The sequence below is a fragment of the Triturus cristatus genome, chromosome 1_2 (assembly GCF_964204655.1).
Source record: "Triturus cristatus chromosome 1_2, aTriCri1.1, whole genome shotgun sequence".
NCBI classification, from domain to species: domain Eukaryota; kingdom Metazoa; phylum Chordata; class Amphibia; order Caudata; family Salamandridae; genus Triturus; species Triturus cristatus.
In genome coordinates this window covers 335625064-335644201 of record NC_140580.1, presented here as the reverse complement: position 1 = coordinate 335644201, position 19138 = coordinate 335625064, and the positions used below count along the sequence as shown (strand labels likewise).

Below are 19138 nucleotides of genomic sequence, written 5' to 3'. Positions count from 1 at the left end.
TCTGAACCCTGCAGCTTCACTTTGACTAAGATCAACATGGGCCTTATAATGGCAGCATGCAGAGCATGGTTGTGGTGGAGCAAGGATTCAAGAAAACAAAACTTGCTCGGAGAAATCCTTCATTAACGTTTACTAATCTCTAAAACTGTAGATAAGACGAGACTAATACGCACCAGACACCACACATGGGGAGAAAAGCTTTTTGCATGCTTAATTAATGTGGAATAAAATTCAACGCGACTAAAACCCATTCTAAAACGGAAAAACGCTTTGCGCATGTGCAACCCGCTTTGAGAGGGAAAACTCTCATGCATGCGTAAGAAGGACTAACATGTGGTCTCAAGGAGCTACATGCTCGGCATATGCTTGCTTGAACTTAAAAGAAAGCTGCTGTGGTTAATGCTTTTGCTCAGGAGAAATTATACTAACATGGGATAGAGTAGAATCACTGACCCCAGTAATAAAACAATCCGACCCAGTCAGCTAGGCACACCTCTGTTGCTCTCCACCGGCCTCAATACTGACCCCAAGCTGCTGCACCCCTCCGGCCAGGATCGGCGAGTACCGACCTCCAAACTAAAAGGGACCCCACAACTTTGCATGCTGACTCGGCAAGCACTTAATGTGACGCTAGCCATTCTCCACATGTCCAGACTCACTGGGCATGTAAAGACAGTGTCGTCGGCCAGCCACATCCCTGTCGTGCTGCTCCTTCCTACTCACCGAACTCATTCTACCTGACCACCTTGTGGTCACCCCAAAAGAACTCCAGGGAGTTACTGAACACCAAATCTAAAACAAGACAACAGCAACAACCCACCCCATATCAGAAACAAATGAGACGCGTGTACCCCAACGCTCCCACCACCCATACACTCTTCCTGCCCCCGGGACCGTCCACAGGAGGGCAGCCATCCAACCAACCCCTAAAGAAGTGGCTTGATCACGCTGCCATTCTCATCCACCATTACAACACACCTAACCCCAAAGGAACTAGCCCCACCTCATGGTCAGACAGAATGCCTTCTACCACACCAACCCCCTCAAACCGAAGTACCTAAAACCGCAAGGCCCAAACTCCTTCTCAATTAGTTTCCCCCCAAATTCTCACCCAAAGCGAAAAAGAACCTCAAACACAAATGATTAGACAATACCCAGAATCACTATTTGCTGACATATATCACTGCTCTTCCAAAGGTCAAGTAAAAATGGATCTTATTTTTCACACGGAAAGACCCGAAAAGTGGAACTCTGTCCTCAGATCACTACTCCACATTACCAAAACTACCAATATTCCCCACAGCTGCAAACTATAACTCTCTATCCCCAACCACATGACGCGGAGTGGGAGCACCTCTGTGACCATCTACTCCAACGGCACCGTCCTGATACAAGCTAACAACGACAACCTTGAGGCATTTGACTCCCACTTTCCCTCACTTTGGACTGCCTCTGCTCACTCACATCTCCCCCGCCCAATCCTCCTCTTCCATCCGGACAACCGGCCCCCCCAGCTGAACACAAACATCATTCCTGAGCCCTCTATCATAAACTCCTACCCCCCTCTACAAGACACCAACCGCACCTCTGGCACCAAGAACATGGTTCCCCCTCCCCCGTCGAATCGTCCCCTCAAACAGCCCCCCACACACAACCTTCCCCAAAGAACTCCGATCGACCACAATACACAGTCTAAGACCTCCAACCACTGTCCTACACCCACCTGCAAAAGACCCCAGATGACGCAACATGACCCCCGCACCCTAAATCCCATCCTAAAGCCCTCACGGACAACACAATAACTACTAGACGACAACACAACATCGTCAGGCCTTCTCCCCCTCGGGAGGACCCCGCTCAGAACCCACCCACCCCAACCCCGGAAGAGACAGGGCAACGTCTCTCCCTGCTTGAAAGCCAACTAGCTACTATAATACAGGGTTTTAACAAAATCCTAACCAACCTGGCCACACTTCGCAAGCCCCCCAAAAATCCCAACTGTACTCTCTTCGTCTCCAACCCCCCACACCAAAGGCTCCCCAAGACCACACGACCCGGTTGGATCCCATCCCCCTCTTGAGTTATACTCTGAGACCCAATAGAACCATGGAGGCTATGTCTTCGGACGAAGCTGCAGAGCTGGCCTCCTCGTACGACACCCTCTCTATTGTCATCCCTCAATCCACGATCCAGGTGATCACCGGATTCAGAAGAGACCACTCCACTCCAAAACCCCCTAGACCCCCAACCTCCCTCACCAACATCCCCATGGCCCCCCTAAGTAAGAAACCCAAAAAAGATACACCCCCTACCAACTGCATGCTCATAAACTGCAGATCAGCCACCAAACATGCCACAGAAATAGCAGAATCTATCCTATCCCATAGCATAGGCATAGCATTCCTCACAGAGACCTGGCTAAACGACTGCTCTCCTCCAATCATGGATACTTTTGTACCCCCTGGCTTTACAATCATTAACTAAGACCGCAAAGATCAAAGAGGCGGGGGCTTAGCGATCATTCACAACAACAACATGTCAGTGACAGAAATAGATATCTTCAACTATGACACCTTTGAATGCTTAACCGCCAACATTAACTCAAGGAACAACAAGACACTACACTGCCACCTCCCGGCAACACCACAACTTTCACGGAGCACCTGTCAGACCTGGTTGCTCACTGCTCACTCCGAGACACTGACAACCTAATTCTGGGTGACTTCAACCTGCACTGGAACGTAATAAACAGATCACTACAGAATACAAAATCTAAATGAGCGATTAAGCAGCAACGACCTCACACAGCACTGCTCAGAAGAAACCCATTAACAAAGTAGCAATCCTGGATGCCATCATCACCCAATGCGACACAATTCACAATAGATCACATCTTACCAGTTGACTGGTCAGACCACCACCAAATCCTATTCCACATCACGCAACCGATCACATACCAACCCCACATCCAAGAACCCCCCACATGGACGAGAAAACGAACACAGATCAACATGGTCGACCTAGAAGAAAAAATAAACCCGCTCCTGCCCATCTCCTCAGATGGTCTCTTCACAACAGAACTCACGTTCCAGTACAACACAACCATGACGTCCATCCTAGACCAACTAGCCCTCCTGAAAAAATAAAACAGGAGCATTCCTTCCAGTTCCTGGTTCAACACGGACATTAATGACGAAAGGAGGCAACTTAGAGCTACAGAGCGCCTATGGAGGAACAATCCCTCTACGAGCCTTCGCGATCAACACAAAGCAGCCCGAAGGAAACACAAAAGGCACATCATCAACGAAAAACACACATTTTTCTGCAGCGCTCCGGACAACACGAAAAACAGGCTCAAGGAACTCTTTAACATCATCAGGCAACAAACTTCCGAGACCTCCGCAGCCCCAATCCAGGCCTCCAAAGACCTGTGTGACAACTTCGCCAACTTCTTCCAAGAAAAAGTCACCAAGATAGAGTTATCACTTGACATCAACCTCAATCCCTCCTGCAAAAATCCAACCGCAACAATCGAAACCAAAACACACAAGCTCCCCACGGAAGCCTGGAAAGCCTTCGACCCTGTACTTGAAGCTGAGATTCTTAAACTGATCTCTTCCTCTAAGCCCGCATCCCACGTTCTCGATCCTGTACCCACCCAATTGACCAAAAAGCTGAAACTCTCCCTTGCTCCACTCTGGTGCGAGATCATAAACAGCTCCTTGAAAACAGGCGTCATACCAGACTGCGTGAAAGTTGGCCAAGTCACACCACTATTGAAAAAGCCAGGCCTAGACACCAATTATCTGAACAACTTCAGACCAGTCTCCAATCTCCCCTTTCTATCCAAGATTCTTGAAAAATGTGTTATCCATCAACTGACCCAGCACATGGACAACATCAACCTGCTAGATCCCCACCAATCAGGCTTCAGAAAAGGCTGCAGCACCGAAACCGCAATCCTTAACATCGTGGATGACATCCACAAGTCTCTAGACACTGACCAAAGCTGCCTACTCATCCTCCTGGACCTATCGGCAGCCTTTGACATGGTTGACCACAATCTACTCATCAAGGCTCTCCAAGACAGAGTAGGTGCGGTCGGGGTGGTTCTAAAATGGTTCTCCTCCTTCTTACACAACCGCTCCCAAAGGGTAAAAATCAAAACCTTTACGTCCGACCTACACCCCGTCAATAGAGGTGTCCCCCAAGGCTCAGTGCTCTCCCCTCAACTGTTCAACATATACATGGAATCCCTCATCACCCTTCTCAAAAAAGCCAACATTCCCTTCCATCTATATGCAGATGACACCCAGATCTACTTGGAAACCTCCTCCATTAACAATCAACAAACCACTTTAAACTCAATCAAGACAAAACTGAATTCCTCCTCATCTCCAACAAAGAAGAAACCCTCAAATCGTAGAGTGGCTAAAAGCAATCGATGCCCTCAACTGTAATCTCACTCTGGTTAATTCGGTAAAATCTCTAGGAATCACCCTAGATCCGAAACTGAACATGAACAAACACATTAAGATCTCTGCGAAGAGTGCCTTCTTCAATCTGATGCTCCTCAACAAAATCAAGCCCTTCATCCCGCCTAAGCCACCCAGTCACTGGTGCTATCCAGACTCGACTATGGGAACGCAATCCTCACAGGTACAGCTCGATCCCACCTAGACCCCTCAAAACAACTCTCAATGCAGCTGCCAGAATGGTCACCGTTGTTAAGAAATATGACCACCTATCACCCGCACTCAGAGAACTAAAATGGCTCCCAGTCGAAATGCGGGCCAGCTTTCTGACTGCCTGCCTCACGCACTAAGCCCTGCACACAGGGAAACCAGAATACTTGGCCTCCAAACTCAAGAAAGCAGGCCAGACAAGAAACCTCAAGAGCTCCAACACCATGCTACTCATCCCCATGAAAACACGCAAACAAAAAAACGCTGCACGATCGTTTGCTGGAAACGCACCAAAAATCTGGAACTCCATCCCAGCCGATTTCAGGACTATCCCTTCCTTTATAAAATTCAAAAGACTCCTAAAAGACCTCTACCTCAACCGCGCCTTCCCGAACCGAGAGCTGCCGCCGTAACGCACAAGCTTGCACTCCGCAGCCCCTCTAAAATGTTCCACTACAACCTACCTCTTCCTACACTCTGCACCTCTCAGGCACCTTACAGCCCCTTGACAATGTGCCACCTTTACCTACCTCTTCCACTCTCTCCGATCCCCCCCGTCGTTCCCTCCTCCCGGAATGAGGTTGAGCCCAAGACACTGTGCGCTCACCGAGGATATCTCAGGACTTCCCCACCTCAATGACGCTCAGCACACTGGGTTCTCTGAACATTTATGTTGGACAATGCCTTTCCTTTGTGATTTCTACTTAAATCTGTTGTAATGTGCACCGATACCCTCGGGTCTGGCCACCGCTATATAAAACTTCTTAATAAATAAATAAATAAGTGGATGGTGAACCATGAACATTACATGATCTTGAAAATAACATCTGTTTATGATTCTTTTATTAATAGAGTACATTTGGGCCGGTCTAAACCAGTAGCAATAAGAAAAGATGGCGACTCGCGCATGCCCCGTGAAAACGCGAGATGACGGCAATAGCTGAATGACTGCCAAAGAGCAAGGATAGAAGACGTGAGAAAATGGTGATGTGAATCCCTCGGCAATGGAGCCTGTATAGAATGTTAATAAATATTGCAACAATACATGTATGAGAATTAAAAGTAGTGAATGAGGTAAGGGGAAGGGTTTACAAGACAATAAGAACTTTAATAAAATGAATATGTCAGCATGGTGTGACGAAAACTCCTCTGGCCCTGTCCAAGCATATTCCGTATTTCATTAATATTTGCAACTGTTGAAGGTGGAACATGTAGAAATAAAGACTATAACTGGAGTGACTTAAATTAATTAGGCAGTCCAGTCCACATCAATGCTGAGCGAGAAAGAGAGGAAACAGCTGCTAGAAGAAAAGAAGAGAGAGCAGAAAGGGAAGATTCAGATCCAAATTACAGCCTGATTAGATTTGAAGATTCCAGAAGCGTATCGAGGAGGGAGAGAGTGTAAGAGAGGGATGTGCCCTGGTGCGTCGAGTTTTATAGAGAAGTCTAGTAAGTATCTGCCCTGTCCTATAGATCTTTATCTCCTGATCCTAATTCAGGAGACCCCCACCAGTCCTTTGGCCAGAGGGGTGGTTTTCAGTATTTTATTAGGTAAATGTCAATTTGTCTTAAAATATGCAAATTTCTTTGCAAATGTATCTTACTTGTGCCTTTTTGTCTCTTCATCTATCCACTCTTTGCATTTTGATTTGTTGACTGAAGAGTGTGTAAATGAATATATTGCTAAATGAGATTTTCTCTCCCACGTTAAGAATGATGGAATTTGCACTGTGAATCTGCATTAAATGAGCATTCGATTTATGACTGAAATTTTTAATAAAACTTATGAATCTTACCCAGAGTCTGAGGTTATTTTACTAAGAACCGTGGATTAGTTAGGTAGTTGTTAATATCACCATCAACTAACTCAACTAATGGTCCATCTACCAGAGGAAAGAGTGTTGATTCGTGAAGATTAGTTAGGCATTTAGGTTATGTGAAATATTTTATGTTTCACAGGAAATTAACTAATCAGAAGGTGAATTATAAAACTTGACATTCTCGCGGATTGCTCAGGAATTGTGTATGAACATATCAACCAATGTGTATGAGCTCTTTGAAATATCTGTTTTGTGAATTGTTCATCCCTGGTGCTTCCTGCTGGATCAGTTGGATCAAAGCAGAAGGGGCCGAAGGCTTAATACACATGGGGGATCAAGTCGCAGTTATCACCTTAATATGTCTGTTCATCAGCTCAGACTGCCTTTTTCTCATTATCAGAGAAATGGAAGCACCTGTGAAGATACAGCAATATACAGATATCTAGGAAGCATTAACAGATCAGAACAGCACAAGAAAGCACTTGTGCAAGATATCACCACTATGTAGCAAGGAAGTGCAGCCAAGTAAAATATTGCTGTAATCAATCATTGGATGAGTTTCCTCTCAAATGTTACACTAAGGGATGGCCTGCCAACCCACCCATGTCAGTGGATGACCTGCCTCGGTAGCCCCAGTAGAGGACCACCTGCCATTCTTAGAGAAATGTAACTGCCTGGAGGCCATATCTATGCCTTCAATGCATCTGCCAGTATGGAAGAAGGTCTGAAGGCAAAGCAAACTACCTGGCGACCACTCTTGGAATTGTAGTTTATATTTCTGGTATAATCTCTCAAACCGAGGTGGATATTTACAAACAAATATCGGAGCGCTGTTGCTCCAAAATTGCTAACACCGTGCTCTGACATTTTTTTAAACTAAGAGATGCACCGTAGTTACAAAAATATGGAGCACCCCTGCATTTTCCCTAGCGCTGGCGCTAAAAAAGCTGCCGGCATCCTTGCGCCATGTTGCAAGGGTGCCTGTGCTGCAGGGGTGATTGTTTATGTGCAGGAATGGATACCTTCCTGCACATAAACAATCTTTAAAGGTGATTTACTGTTTCAATGTGTGTTGCAGAATGCAGTACACATGGAAAGAGCAAAATAAAAGAAGAAATAAAACATTTCTCCTCATATCGCCTGTATAAGACCAGGTATTTCCAGGTCTTATTTTTGGCACTGTCCTTTACCTTGTAAATATCAGGCAGCATCAAAAAGCAATGGGCGTTGCAGTGGAGCGCCTACGGACTGCTGCAGAAAGGGGCATATTTACAAGGTGCCGTTAAGCCACGCTAAGTGGCTTAACACCACCTTGTAAACATTGGGTTGAGAGCAATGCCACCGGACTGTCAGAAAAAATTATGTATTAGGGCCTTGTAAATATGCCCCTAAGAGTCCCTATTTGCCAGGAAAATTGTTTCTTATGTACCCTAAATAATTTGGCACTGTGACCCAGCAGTCCTGTGGCAGATAGACAATAGGGTAAAGGATTTCACGGAGATGAGGCTACACCAGTTCCCCCACCCCCTAAAAGGGGATGGGGAATCATGATGCTGGCAGACAGGATATCTTCCATCTTCTAAATGACCCCTAAAATTGAAAAACCCCAGAAGCATGTTCCACAAAGCTTTATAAATCAAGCTTGCAACATTCACTTCACTCATGCATCTGTGAAGAATTAACTAAACTCCATCTTAAATATGTTAGAAATTTGTTCCATGAGCCTTAGATAGAAAGCTGTTATTCACTCACATTATATAAGGTTTGCTGGTTGAAGTTTTTCAAAAGACGTTATCTAACTCTTTGGAAAAAAGCTCACAATAAGTCTTTATTTATTCAAATCCACCTATTAAAGAGGGTTCATTTTTTCATGATGCCAGAGGAAAACATACAGGGCCCGATTTACAAAGTGCCTCCGCACTTGAGGCGTGGGCCCCGACTCGTGGCGCAACCTCCAAATTGCAGTTTCTCATTGCGGAGATCCCACCATGAGTGAGGATCCTGATCAAGACTATAGGGCCTCCCCCATGAGTGCGGAGGCCCTTTGTGAATCGGACACACAGTATGTAATGATCTTGTAAGACTAAACCATACAAATTCCTTTTGCTGGGGCCTACAAATGAAAGTAACTCCATAATCTGCTGCATCTTGTGTTTGGAGATGGACAAGCAACAGTAGCTTATGGTGCACAGCTTCCACTATCAGGAAGAAAGGTATTTTTTGTAATTGGGTGGGTTACAGAACAGTAGTGCAGAGGCTATTGCGCGAGGGTTGCAAGGAGCCTGTTTATTTTTCGTAATTAGGGTGGGGCCGGGGGAGGAGAGAGTTTACAAGAGGGCGGTGAAGTGGATGTCAGGACACCAGCCAAGTTTAATTTTTAAGGTACAGTCCGGGGTGAGGCCTTGCAGAGACACACTCCTACAGGCTGCTTCTCTGAAAATCCGGATTGGATTCCGGTGGCACAGAGTCTTGGGGCAAAGTTAAGGATATCAAGGTCTCCACCTGGGGGTGAGAGAACCCAGTTACTGAATGGGCGACTACAATGAATAAACATTATACATAAGGGTAACAATGTTCAATCCTTACCCAGTGCAAGCAGAGGGGACCCTGGAAGTAGCTCCAAGCATACTGTGGACATCACAATGGAGCCAAAGATGGAAACCAATGCTGCACTCAGAGAGGAAAGGCCTAGACAAGGAGACAAACTGACAAGAGGGTGACACGCAGGATTCATCCTCAAAGGGAACCAGAGGACAAAAAGGAAATGAATATGGTAGAAAAGAAAAAAAGGCTACTGGTTGAACAAGCTAAGTGCAAACCCAACAGCAAAGAGTCACAAATACTGCTGTTGCCATACAAGGGCATATTTGCTTTGTCGCTATTGACCTGTAGTGTGCCTGATTGTACTGGTCCTCTATTGGTTGGGTCTGTGCATGTGTGTCTGGGAAATGTAGTCTTTTTGTGGGAATGCATACTTTCTACTGTCCTGTGTGCCATATCCTCCAAGTTCCCAGGCTCTTGTGCCCAAATGTGCCTTTGGTGAAAACAAGAACAAGGGGCACCCTACTCACTAGGAACCAGGGAACCAAGGTATGTCATGTGTAGCAGAAACAACGGTTCCAGCGGAAAGTTAGGCTAATCTATAATAATAATCAAATGCACAATTGAAATCACAAATTCGGGTTAAGGTGATGTCTGAAAGAAAGAGGGCCTTGCAGACTGTAAAGTCTGCAAGGCCCTCTTTCTTTCTGACTAACTTTCCGCTGGAACCGTTGTTTCTGTTACAAATTTGCCTTTGGGCCTGCCAGATGCTCCCCTATGACTTTATCCTTGCACAGCAGTTCAAATGAGCAGGTGATGAGTATTTGAGAGATATAAAACATTAAATTGTAGATAACTAGTTGCCAATAATGTGGAGTTTTCCACCACAGTGTTCCAAATGACATAATAGACAATTTGAGGTTAACTCCAGTTGTATCTATTTAACTTGGAACGTCTTAGTGGAAAAGTATCCTGGTAGAGCCAGCAATCTATAATTCTATAGATCTTGTTTTCCAGGGCTCTCTGTTTTGTTAATCTGTGATCCCTCTACCAATTTGGCTAAAACACTACTATCTTCTCCCAGTCAAAATCACTTGTTGGTTATGGCATTTTTTCAGATCCCTTCCTAGACAAAATACCTGCCCAATCATATTAAAAGCCTGTTTTCAATCAAGGTCTTTTCCTTTAACCCAAATACAGTCTTACTCATCAACAAGAGGAGGGTTTCCCCATAATACTTATTTATTACATTGCTATGTGCATATGGAGATTGCTTGCTGTGCATTTATTGGACAGAGAACATACTGTTATCTCACATTGTTGCACAGAATACATTTTCATTATCAAGTACATAACTAAATGCAAAGACAAGAGAGAAGAAAATCCGTCACCAAGCTTTTTGACGATTGTCACAAGAGATGTTGGCATAAACCAATAGTTACCTGAAAGCTGACTCGCCATACGGCGGAGGGTAACGAGAGATGTTTTGACCGGACGTGATCCTCTCTCATGGAACAGTAGCCCATCCACAGTGTGCTTTGGTTCAGATTCCCGCAATCGACCAAGCGGGTTTTTTATGGAGAAATTTGGGGCATAGCGCTCCAAAGGGTCATCAAGCGAGCTCACCTTGCCCTCTTCCCACAGCCGATACAACATGATAGTGGGGAAGATCTTGGAGAGACTAGCAATCCTGTTCAAAATGATAAGAATGCACTGTCAAATATTCCAACAAGATTTGTGCTTTAGTGCAAACCTTTCTTACACAACTTGAAGTGGATATTAAAGACAGGTAGCAAACAAAATAGTTCCCGGTCAAACTAGTATTTCTAAAACACTTCGTAACAGTACTGCTAGTTTAACCCTACTAGGCAATGTTGGTGTAACATCATCACAGAGTAATAGAGCCTGATTTAAGTTTTGGCGGGAATCCTACCGTCTACCAGGGTGGCAGAGGTCTTTCCACCACCATCCTCGTGGACTACCACCTGCCATATTTTAAGATCCCCGCAGGCTCGGAGTAGATTTGTGTGCCTTGAAGTGAGCCACGATTACAGCTGCTCCTCTGAAGGCACTGAAAGTTTTCCAAGAAATCACCATGTTTTCCAAACTGGGAATCTGTTTTTTAAAACCCCCAAAAAATTAACATTTCTATTTTTTTCTTTTCCGGCACTGCCAGAGAGCCAACAGGGACACTGGCATCAGGAACATGAAAGACTATCAAATCTAAACAGCGTGGGCAGTCCATCAGTTTTGTGCTTAGGCTACTAAACCATGTTTGTCGCAGAGTACCCTTTATGACACACCCTAAATAAGGTTCATAAAAATAAACCGGTTTGCCACAGACAAAGAGGTAAGAAGAACCGAGTACTCAGGCTTTGTTAGGTTAAGTAAAGCATTGTCTAACTGGGTGTGAATTAGTTTTTGAGGCATGTCCTTGGAGAGATCAGAGTTAAAGTTCAATGTCTAAAATAAAGGGAAAAAGAAGAGTGCTAGTCATTGCTGTACAAAAAAAATGAACACACTAATCAAAATCTTTGTATTTGAAGTGACGAGTTATACTAATTCGCTAAAAAGCCTCTGAGGATGACACTGGCCAGAGAGAATGGGAAGAGTAGGTAAAGGCGTCTATGCATTATACCTATGATTTCACAAAACCCAAACATAAATGTTGACAAACAGGTGAGGGGCCTTTGGTTTATTTTGAACGTCTTAGGTTGTCCTAGCAAACAAAAATTGTTTGATCCTGGATTGCTTGGCTATTCAGGAGTTTTTGAAATTTCAGGGCCTTTAATCTTTCAGAGCTATGCTTTACTTTCATTTTCTGGGCTCACAGTTAGCAGCAAAGACTTCCTCGGTTAATCTTGTGTTTCCAGGTCTTGGTATAGTTATGCAGTTAATGAATTCATGCAGTGTCCCTTTATAAACTGCTTAAGGTGTGTATAAAATCCTTGTAAATTTCAGCAAACAAAGTAATATTTAAAGATGAAGGGGCTTATTTACAAGCTCAAAGCGCTGCCGGTGCTTCACATTTTTAGACGCATCGTGCCTGCCCATATTTACAAGGCCACATAAAGCCACCCTGTGTGGCTTTTTATGGCCTTGTAAATATGGCCTCCTATCACACATTACTCTGCATGAAAGGGGCATTCCATGGGTGTTGCTGTGGGTATTCCCACACAACATCCATGGAACCTGACGCATTCCTATATTTCCAAAGGTTTTGTAAACCTGGGAATACGTCAGCTTCCTACGCCTCCCCAGGGGAGGCGTAAGGGAGGTGCAACAAGGGGAAATACCTTTTTTTTCCTAGTTTTTCCTTTTTCTATGTTGCTGCATTCTGCAGTACACATAGAAAGAGGAAAACACCTCTGGTGATTGTTTTTGTGCAGGAAGGTATCCCTACAACACAGGCATTTTTGCACCATGGAGCAAGGGTACCTGCATTGGGACATGGCAGCACACACCAGCGCAGGGGAAAAGGACCGGAGTGCACCGTATTTTGTAATAAGGTCCACTACTGCCCTTTTCTTTTGAGACATGGCAGCACAGCAGGAAGGCCTGCTGTGATGCTGTGCCTCAAGTGAATGTAACTGAGGCCCGACGTTTTCTCTTCATTTTTATGCAATTTCAAGTACTGTCTATTAATACGCTATCCTCAATTGAAACTTCTTAGACTGTATTTGAATCACAGATAACTGTTTTCAATTCAGGTATACATTTCCAATTCATTTTGGGTTTCGCTCAGCCTTTCATCAAGGGTTAATGAACTTTTAAGCAACTTTCATTTTGTGACTAAAACAAAACAAACCAACAAAAATCATGACCTAAAGTTAATCCCAGAGAAACATTGCTGCCTTGCTCATTGCTGCGCTGTTCTTACCTCGTGCTCCACGTGATTTAGGTCACCATGACCATCACCAGATTCTTTATCCCTTAATTACTCTGGAGTCTGCGATGGCCAGTGGCGTAGGAAGGGGGATGCGGTGGGTGACAAAATGGCAAAATTCCATTCACCCAGCTCTCACCTGCCATCTTCATTGTGGCACCGTCGCGGGGAGGCAATCCATGGATTCAACAGCACCCCCCATTCACGGAGTCCCGCCGCGGGGCGGCAAACGCAGGTACCACCCCGGGCTGTCTCAGGTCTAGCTACGCCACTGACGATGCCATGTTTTTCCCAGCGTCTTCTCCTTACCATAGTTCGGTAGCTGCACAGAGTAACTTTGCAGTTCATAAACAGCAAGACAATTCCATTTATTCACTTAATCCTCTGAGGTAAAGGCTGGTATGTTTTCTTATCCAATATGGTCCATTTGCAATAAAGTCTTTTTATGGGTGGTGCTCTACTGCTTCTAATACTTGGAATTTAGGTTGACTGATATTAAGTCTTACCTCCTTGTAGTGGACAGGTACAACTGGTTTATGAGGTCATGTAGAGGTTGGTGTAAATCGGCAACTCTCCCACCCCACCAAACTTGTATTCCCCCCCTCTAATTAAAGTAAGGGAATTGCTGAGTTTTTAGATGCAGGGCCTCAGCTGGCTCCACCGACATAAAACCTTTACGTGATGGACCGTCTACCACAGGGCCATCAGGTCACAGTGACTGTTACCCTGACCTATCAAGAGCTGGGCGTATGTCCCTAGGCTTCCTTATTCGGTCCCGAGATGAGAAAATGCACAATGCCACTGCCAACGCAGGAATAAAATTCCCAGCACAGCAGAATCTCTCTTTGGACATTTTTTCCAGAAACCAAATGCTTTGCCAATTTGGCACATCAAACATGGCACCCACTCGACAAACGATCAGTGCCTTCAGCGGAACCACTGCAGCAGCAGCTCAGCTGGTAAGACAATTATGACCTACCTCTCCTAGATCTTAGATCATGGAAGGCGGTCCTTCATCCGGGGTGCGAAGGCCCCCGCCAACAATCAGTAAACAGGCCACCAGTAGGCTCTGAATGAGTCCCCCCCCCCCCCAGTGTTTTCACTAAGTTTGGTGCTCGACTTCATTTAAACAAACTGTTAATTTTACTTCGACGTTACCCTTGTAAATAAGTCTGCCAGGACATTTTAATTCACAGTTGCCATTCCTCCTGTCAAGGCAGCATAGCTCTTTAACTTGATCTTCCTTTTCTTTCACTACATGGGTGTTTTGACCTAACAACTTCAGTCTTGGTGATGTTCCTGCCTCTCCCTTCTCACCCTCCCAGTGTTCCCGTGTTGGGTTGGGTGACTGATGATGGGCTTGGTGATGCCTTGGATGTTATTGTTGACTCGCTGCACTAGAAGTGCTGCTGCTCTCCAGGGCGGTGGTCGCTTTTGCCTTTACCAACGCTAGCATTGGCAAAGTCAAAAGTTGTGACAAGCAATATTAAAAGTACAGAAAACAATGAAAACATGTTTTTCTATTCTAACAAGATAGTGCTGCATTGTGTGACACGCATGCATTGCTTCACAAATTAAGGAACATATGACAATGCACAGCATGTTGTGTCATCTTGAAAGTATAGAAAACAATCTTTTTGTATTTTATTTTCTATAAATTTAACATTGACAAACTGGCATTGGCAAAGCCCATCCTGCCACTGTCTCAACAATGGCAAATCCGACTGAATGCCCATTCCAGTGCTTGTTCCTTCTGGTCAATGGTGCAGTGTCCATCCATATTTGTTTGGACTTCACTACCATTTCTTTGATGTTTACACTGCGTTGGTAAATGAATAATGGTTATTCTTTGAAAACCAGTCGCAAATCGTAATCTAAGCATGCTTCAATGCTTAAGGTTAGCCTCACACTTTGAGCGGAGTATTTCACTCTAAACTATATTTAATCTAATTTTTTTTAAATTTTGTTAGACATTTACATTTCTTGTTTTATGTTGGTCACTTTGGTTTTAACTTGTTCAATGTTTCATCAGAATAGCTGTGGCTTTTAAACCTATTACACATAATTTATTTTTGTGCATCATATTGATCATCCTCTGAAACATTCCTTTTGATGCATGAACATTTTAAAAAAAGATGTGCCTTGAGAATTGTCTGATGGAAACTGGTTCAATACAAAGTGTTGTGCCTGTCTGTTGGCTTGTTGTATAGGTTAGTTGTCATTTTTTGTTCTGTTAGTAACTTACACATGTTGAAAAAGGGGAGAAGGGAAGAAGTCTGAATATTGAGTGTTTATTAAATTCTTTCTTGCTGCGTGTCAAAATTCTCAATTTTACTTTTTAAATTGTCCTTGTCTCTTGGTTGTGTGTCAGAATCTTAATATGATATAGTCTGAGATATACATATATTGTGGGCTAAATATTGTTTGCAAAAATGTTGCTCCATTGAGTGTAGATTTTGTTATCATTAACTCCAATGGGGTGATATTCTTCTAAATTATATTGAGGGTACTAAACTTTTATCAGACAGTAGTTAGACCACAATAATCGGGAACCATACCTTGGCGCTCTCCAGGTGAAGAAGATCAACAAATCCCTAGAAAGTTATGAGTTGTTTCGCCCAAGTCTCATGTTTGAATTTGAGCTCTTTTTCAAATGTAGCCCTAAATATATCAGCATATTAGGTTGACCCAGAGGGTCCATTTAACTAATGTTGATTCTACTGTATGAAACAGTTTAAAAAGGTGAAATAAAACAATTGTAAAGCTAAACTTTTGTGGTTTATTTCTTTTGTTTTATACTTAAGTGGTGTCTGTTTTACTGCTTTAATCCTGTCACTGTGTAGTGTAAAATTGAGTATAGCATTTTCTTCTATTTCCATGTCAATAGCCATCAGTTTCTGAATTTGAGAAGATTCTTGGACCTTCATTATTAGAGGCATGATAAAATCCCAGGATTACTGTTACTGTGGATTCCAGTAATTGAGGGACGAGCACAATAAGGGGGCTTGCACATTTCTGGTGTATAACTTGGGAATCAGTGCTTTCATGCTGATTCCCAGATGTCCCCCACTTTGTCACTCAGAGATTTCAATGTGAAAAACCAAAGCTTGTAATTTGAATCAGCCCAATAACTATAATTATTGGGCCCATCGAAATTTAAGGGCCACTACTAATGAGCACATTAATGGCTAATGAACAATGCTCTGCGTTTAATCTGGAAAAGTGAGAAACATAAGAATTGTAGACTAAAGAAAATCCCAGGTGTTCCAAAATTAACTTGATACTCGAGTACCCTGTGTCAACTGAAGGCTGCTCTGAAGCAGTCACTGAGTGAAGGGCAATTGATCAGAGATTGTAGGCGGGCCAATAAGCAGGCTCAAATCGCCTGCAAATGTAACTTGTGGGAATTTGCTTGGTAGGAGCTGTGCCAAGCTTGTGACACGAGGGATAGTTCCCTCTTCTGGAGTGTGGTCAATAGGCCGTGCTTTGTGGAGGACTCTGGCCCATTTTTATGTCATCATATCTCGGAACAGCAGTGGGTTGGTCATTTTGAAGGTGAGTATAATCAGGGGGACTGTGGGGGTAATATTATTCCTGCGGGAGAAGTTATAGCTTGCATAGTATAGATGTCGTTGCACATGGTGTCTTGGACCTGTCGAGCAATAAGGTCCCACGACCTGACAGTATTCTGACAGATTTGTTTAAAGTTATGGGGCCTCATGTAGTACCGTTACCGACCGGTATTTAGGCTTTTGCAATGTAGGGGGCACATTACAGGATTCGGTAATTTACCGAATCGGTAATTTTACCGATTCGGTAAATACCGAATCCTGTAATGATATGTAGGGGGAGTGTGTGGGTGTCGTGTGGAGTCGGTATTTACCACCAACTAATAGTTGGTGGTAAATGAAGAATGGCTCTGTAAATGCATTTTCAAGCGCTTAGAAGTGTGCAATGTGGCAGACATACATGCCCTTAGGGCATGTATGTGTGCCACATGTGCACACATGCAGGAATCAGGGGTGCAACAGGGTGTCAATGTGACACCCTGCCACCCTTGATTGTGCTCCCCCCATTACCGAATCGGTATTTACCGATTCGGTAATGAGGCATACCTTCCCATTGATTCAATCAATGGGAAGGTATGCCTCATTACCGAATCGGTAAATACCGATTCGGTAATTACCGAATTTCTACGAATCGGTAACTTTTACCGAAGGAATACCTACATAGCATTTACCACTTCATAAATACCGAATCGGTATGATTCGGTATTTATGAAGTGGTAAATGCCAGGCCACCTACATAAGGCCCATGGTGAGGTTTTGGCTCAATTTTTGACCCAGGTCCTGAATGCGGCTGCCCGGAAGGGATGTTGCCCTCCTGGTCTACAGCTGTGAATGTTCCCATCTTCAAAAAGGGAGACAGGGACAATTCACAATGTTATCGCCCAATATCTTTATTGGATGCGTTGGTCAAGGTCCTAGGGAGGGTAATTTTAAACAGACTAGGGGAGTGGGCAGATGAGAGTAATATTCTGAGTGATGTCCAATATGGTTTTAGGGTGGAGAGGTCTACTTCAGACCAGTGTCAGGACCTCCATTTAATTATTAATAAATATACGGTAGTCCGGCCTGTATCTTTACATTTAGCATTAATGGACTTGACGTCCACATTTGATAGGGTGAACCGAGCGAAAGTCTGGGTTTTGCCAATCTTCACGCAAAGACCTCTGCCTCAGAGCTTTTTCCGCAGCGTGCCGTGTGTACTCACTCATTTCCCACCATCTATGGCGTTCATCAAGGATGCATTCCTACCCCTTTTTTGTTTACCCTTTATGTGAACAGGCTTGAGTCTGCTTTATTATCAGTCTCGGTGGATTGCCCTAATGTTGGTGATAGATCTCTTACGGTTTTATTATATGCTTATGACGCTGTCCATATGGCTCGGTCCGCTCATGGATTGGACCTACTCTTGGCCAAGTATGTGTCATTTATAGGGAACCTTGATCTGTCGGTTGACTTCTCAAAGTTGTACGTTATGGTGGTGGGCCCAAAATCCTCAAGAAGAAAGACCCATAATGTAGTTTATTTTACCCTGGGTAAAGTCATAACCTACCCTTATTTGGGTTTTTTATTTGACACCAAAAATTGTTGTAAGCCATTGGTTGAGGCATAAACATCTGATCTTGTTAAATTATGGGACGGTTTCTAGTTTTACACACAAGTTAGGCTCCAAGGTGCCTAGGGACCTTTTAAAAATCTACCAGGCTAAATGCCTATCACAACTTAGATATGGCAGTGAGGTATGGGGTATGCTTACCTGGATAGGCTACAATCGTCGGAGAACACATTTCTATGCCAGATGATACCTGTTCCACATTCTACTTTAGTTTTTTGGTGCAGGCAGAGCTTGGGCTTGCCCAAGTGTTGGACCTGATATCCCTAAGCCCTCCTATTTGTTGGATCAAGATCTGAAGTAGAGATGAACTGAAGCTAAATTGGCTGATCCTTGTGGACTGTATGGCCCTTGATCGGGCTCATAAAATACCATGGTTTGCCTATGTTAAGGCAGCATTTGCTTTCATAGGCAGGACCGACATTTATGAGGATCGCACTTCTCTCTCCACATGTGAGTTGGGGTGTGTTAAAAGGCTGTTTTCGAACTGCTCTGTTTTGGAGAGAGAGCAAATGGAACTGCAGAAATCATCAGTGCGGGCTGTATGTTGTTAAAAACCATGCAGGGGTTGAAGCCATATCTTGCCACGGTTTGTTCACAGCAAGATAGGTTTTTATTGGCCAGGTACAGGTTTAAGCAACTGCATCATCTCTTTGCATCTCCATGTGGGTGGGTATGGTCTGAGGCAAGGTTGCCCTGCGGCTGTGACGATAAGTCTCTGCAGGACACATTGCATGTTGTAATGTTTTCTTCTTATTTTAGCTGGCGAAGGAAGAGATTTTTAATTCCCCTGCTGAAACCCCTGAATTATAATCAAGTTAGGCCAGCTTTGCTGTATCTTCAGATGCTTCCTAATGACTGTATCACTTTTACTGTTTTACCATTTCTGCGAGCTGCTATGGTGTTTAGGAGACGAGACCCGATTAATAGATGAAATGTCTGAGGGAGGCGTGTTTTTATTGTATTATTGACTATCATCATTTTATATTACTGTTTTATCATTATAGTGAGCCATAAGGTGCCCGGGA

The 19138-nt window shown here is 44.0% G+C and overlaps 1 protein-coding gene across 2 annotated transcripts in view; it reads right to left on the bottom strand.

Moving 5' to 3' along the window:
- Positions 1-19138, bottom strand: part of LACTBL1 (lactamase beta like 1) — a 402757-nt gene that overhangs the window by 53505 nt on the left and 330114 nt on the right. For both annotated transcript variants that reach the window (XM_085614876.1, XM_085614877.1), the window contains one exon: positions 10489-10736. In XM_085614876.1, coding sequence (XP_085471002.1) covers positions 10489-10736 — 248 coding nt within the window. The remainder of the gene's footprint in view (positions 1-10488; positions 10737-19138) is intronic.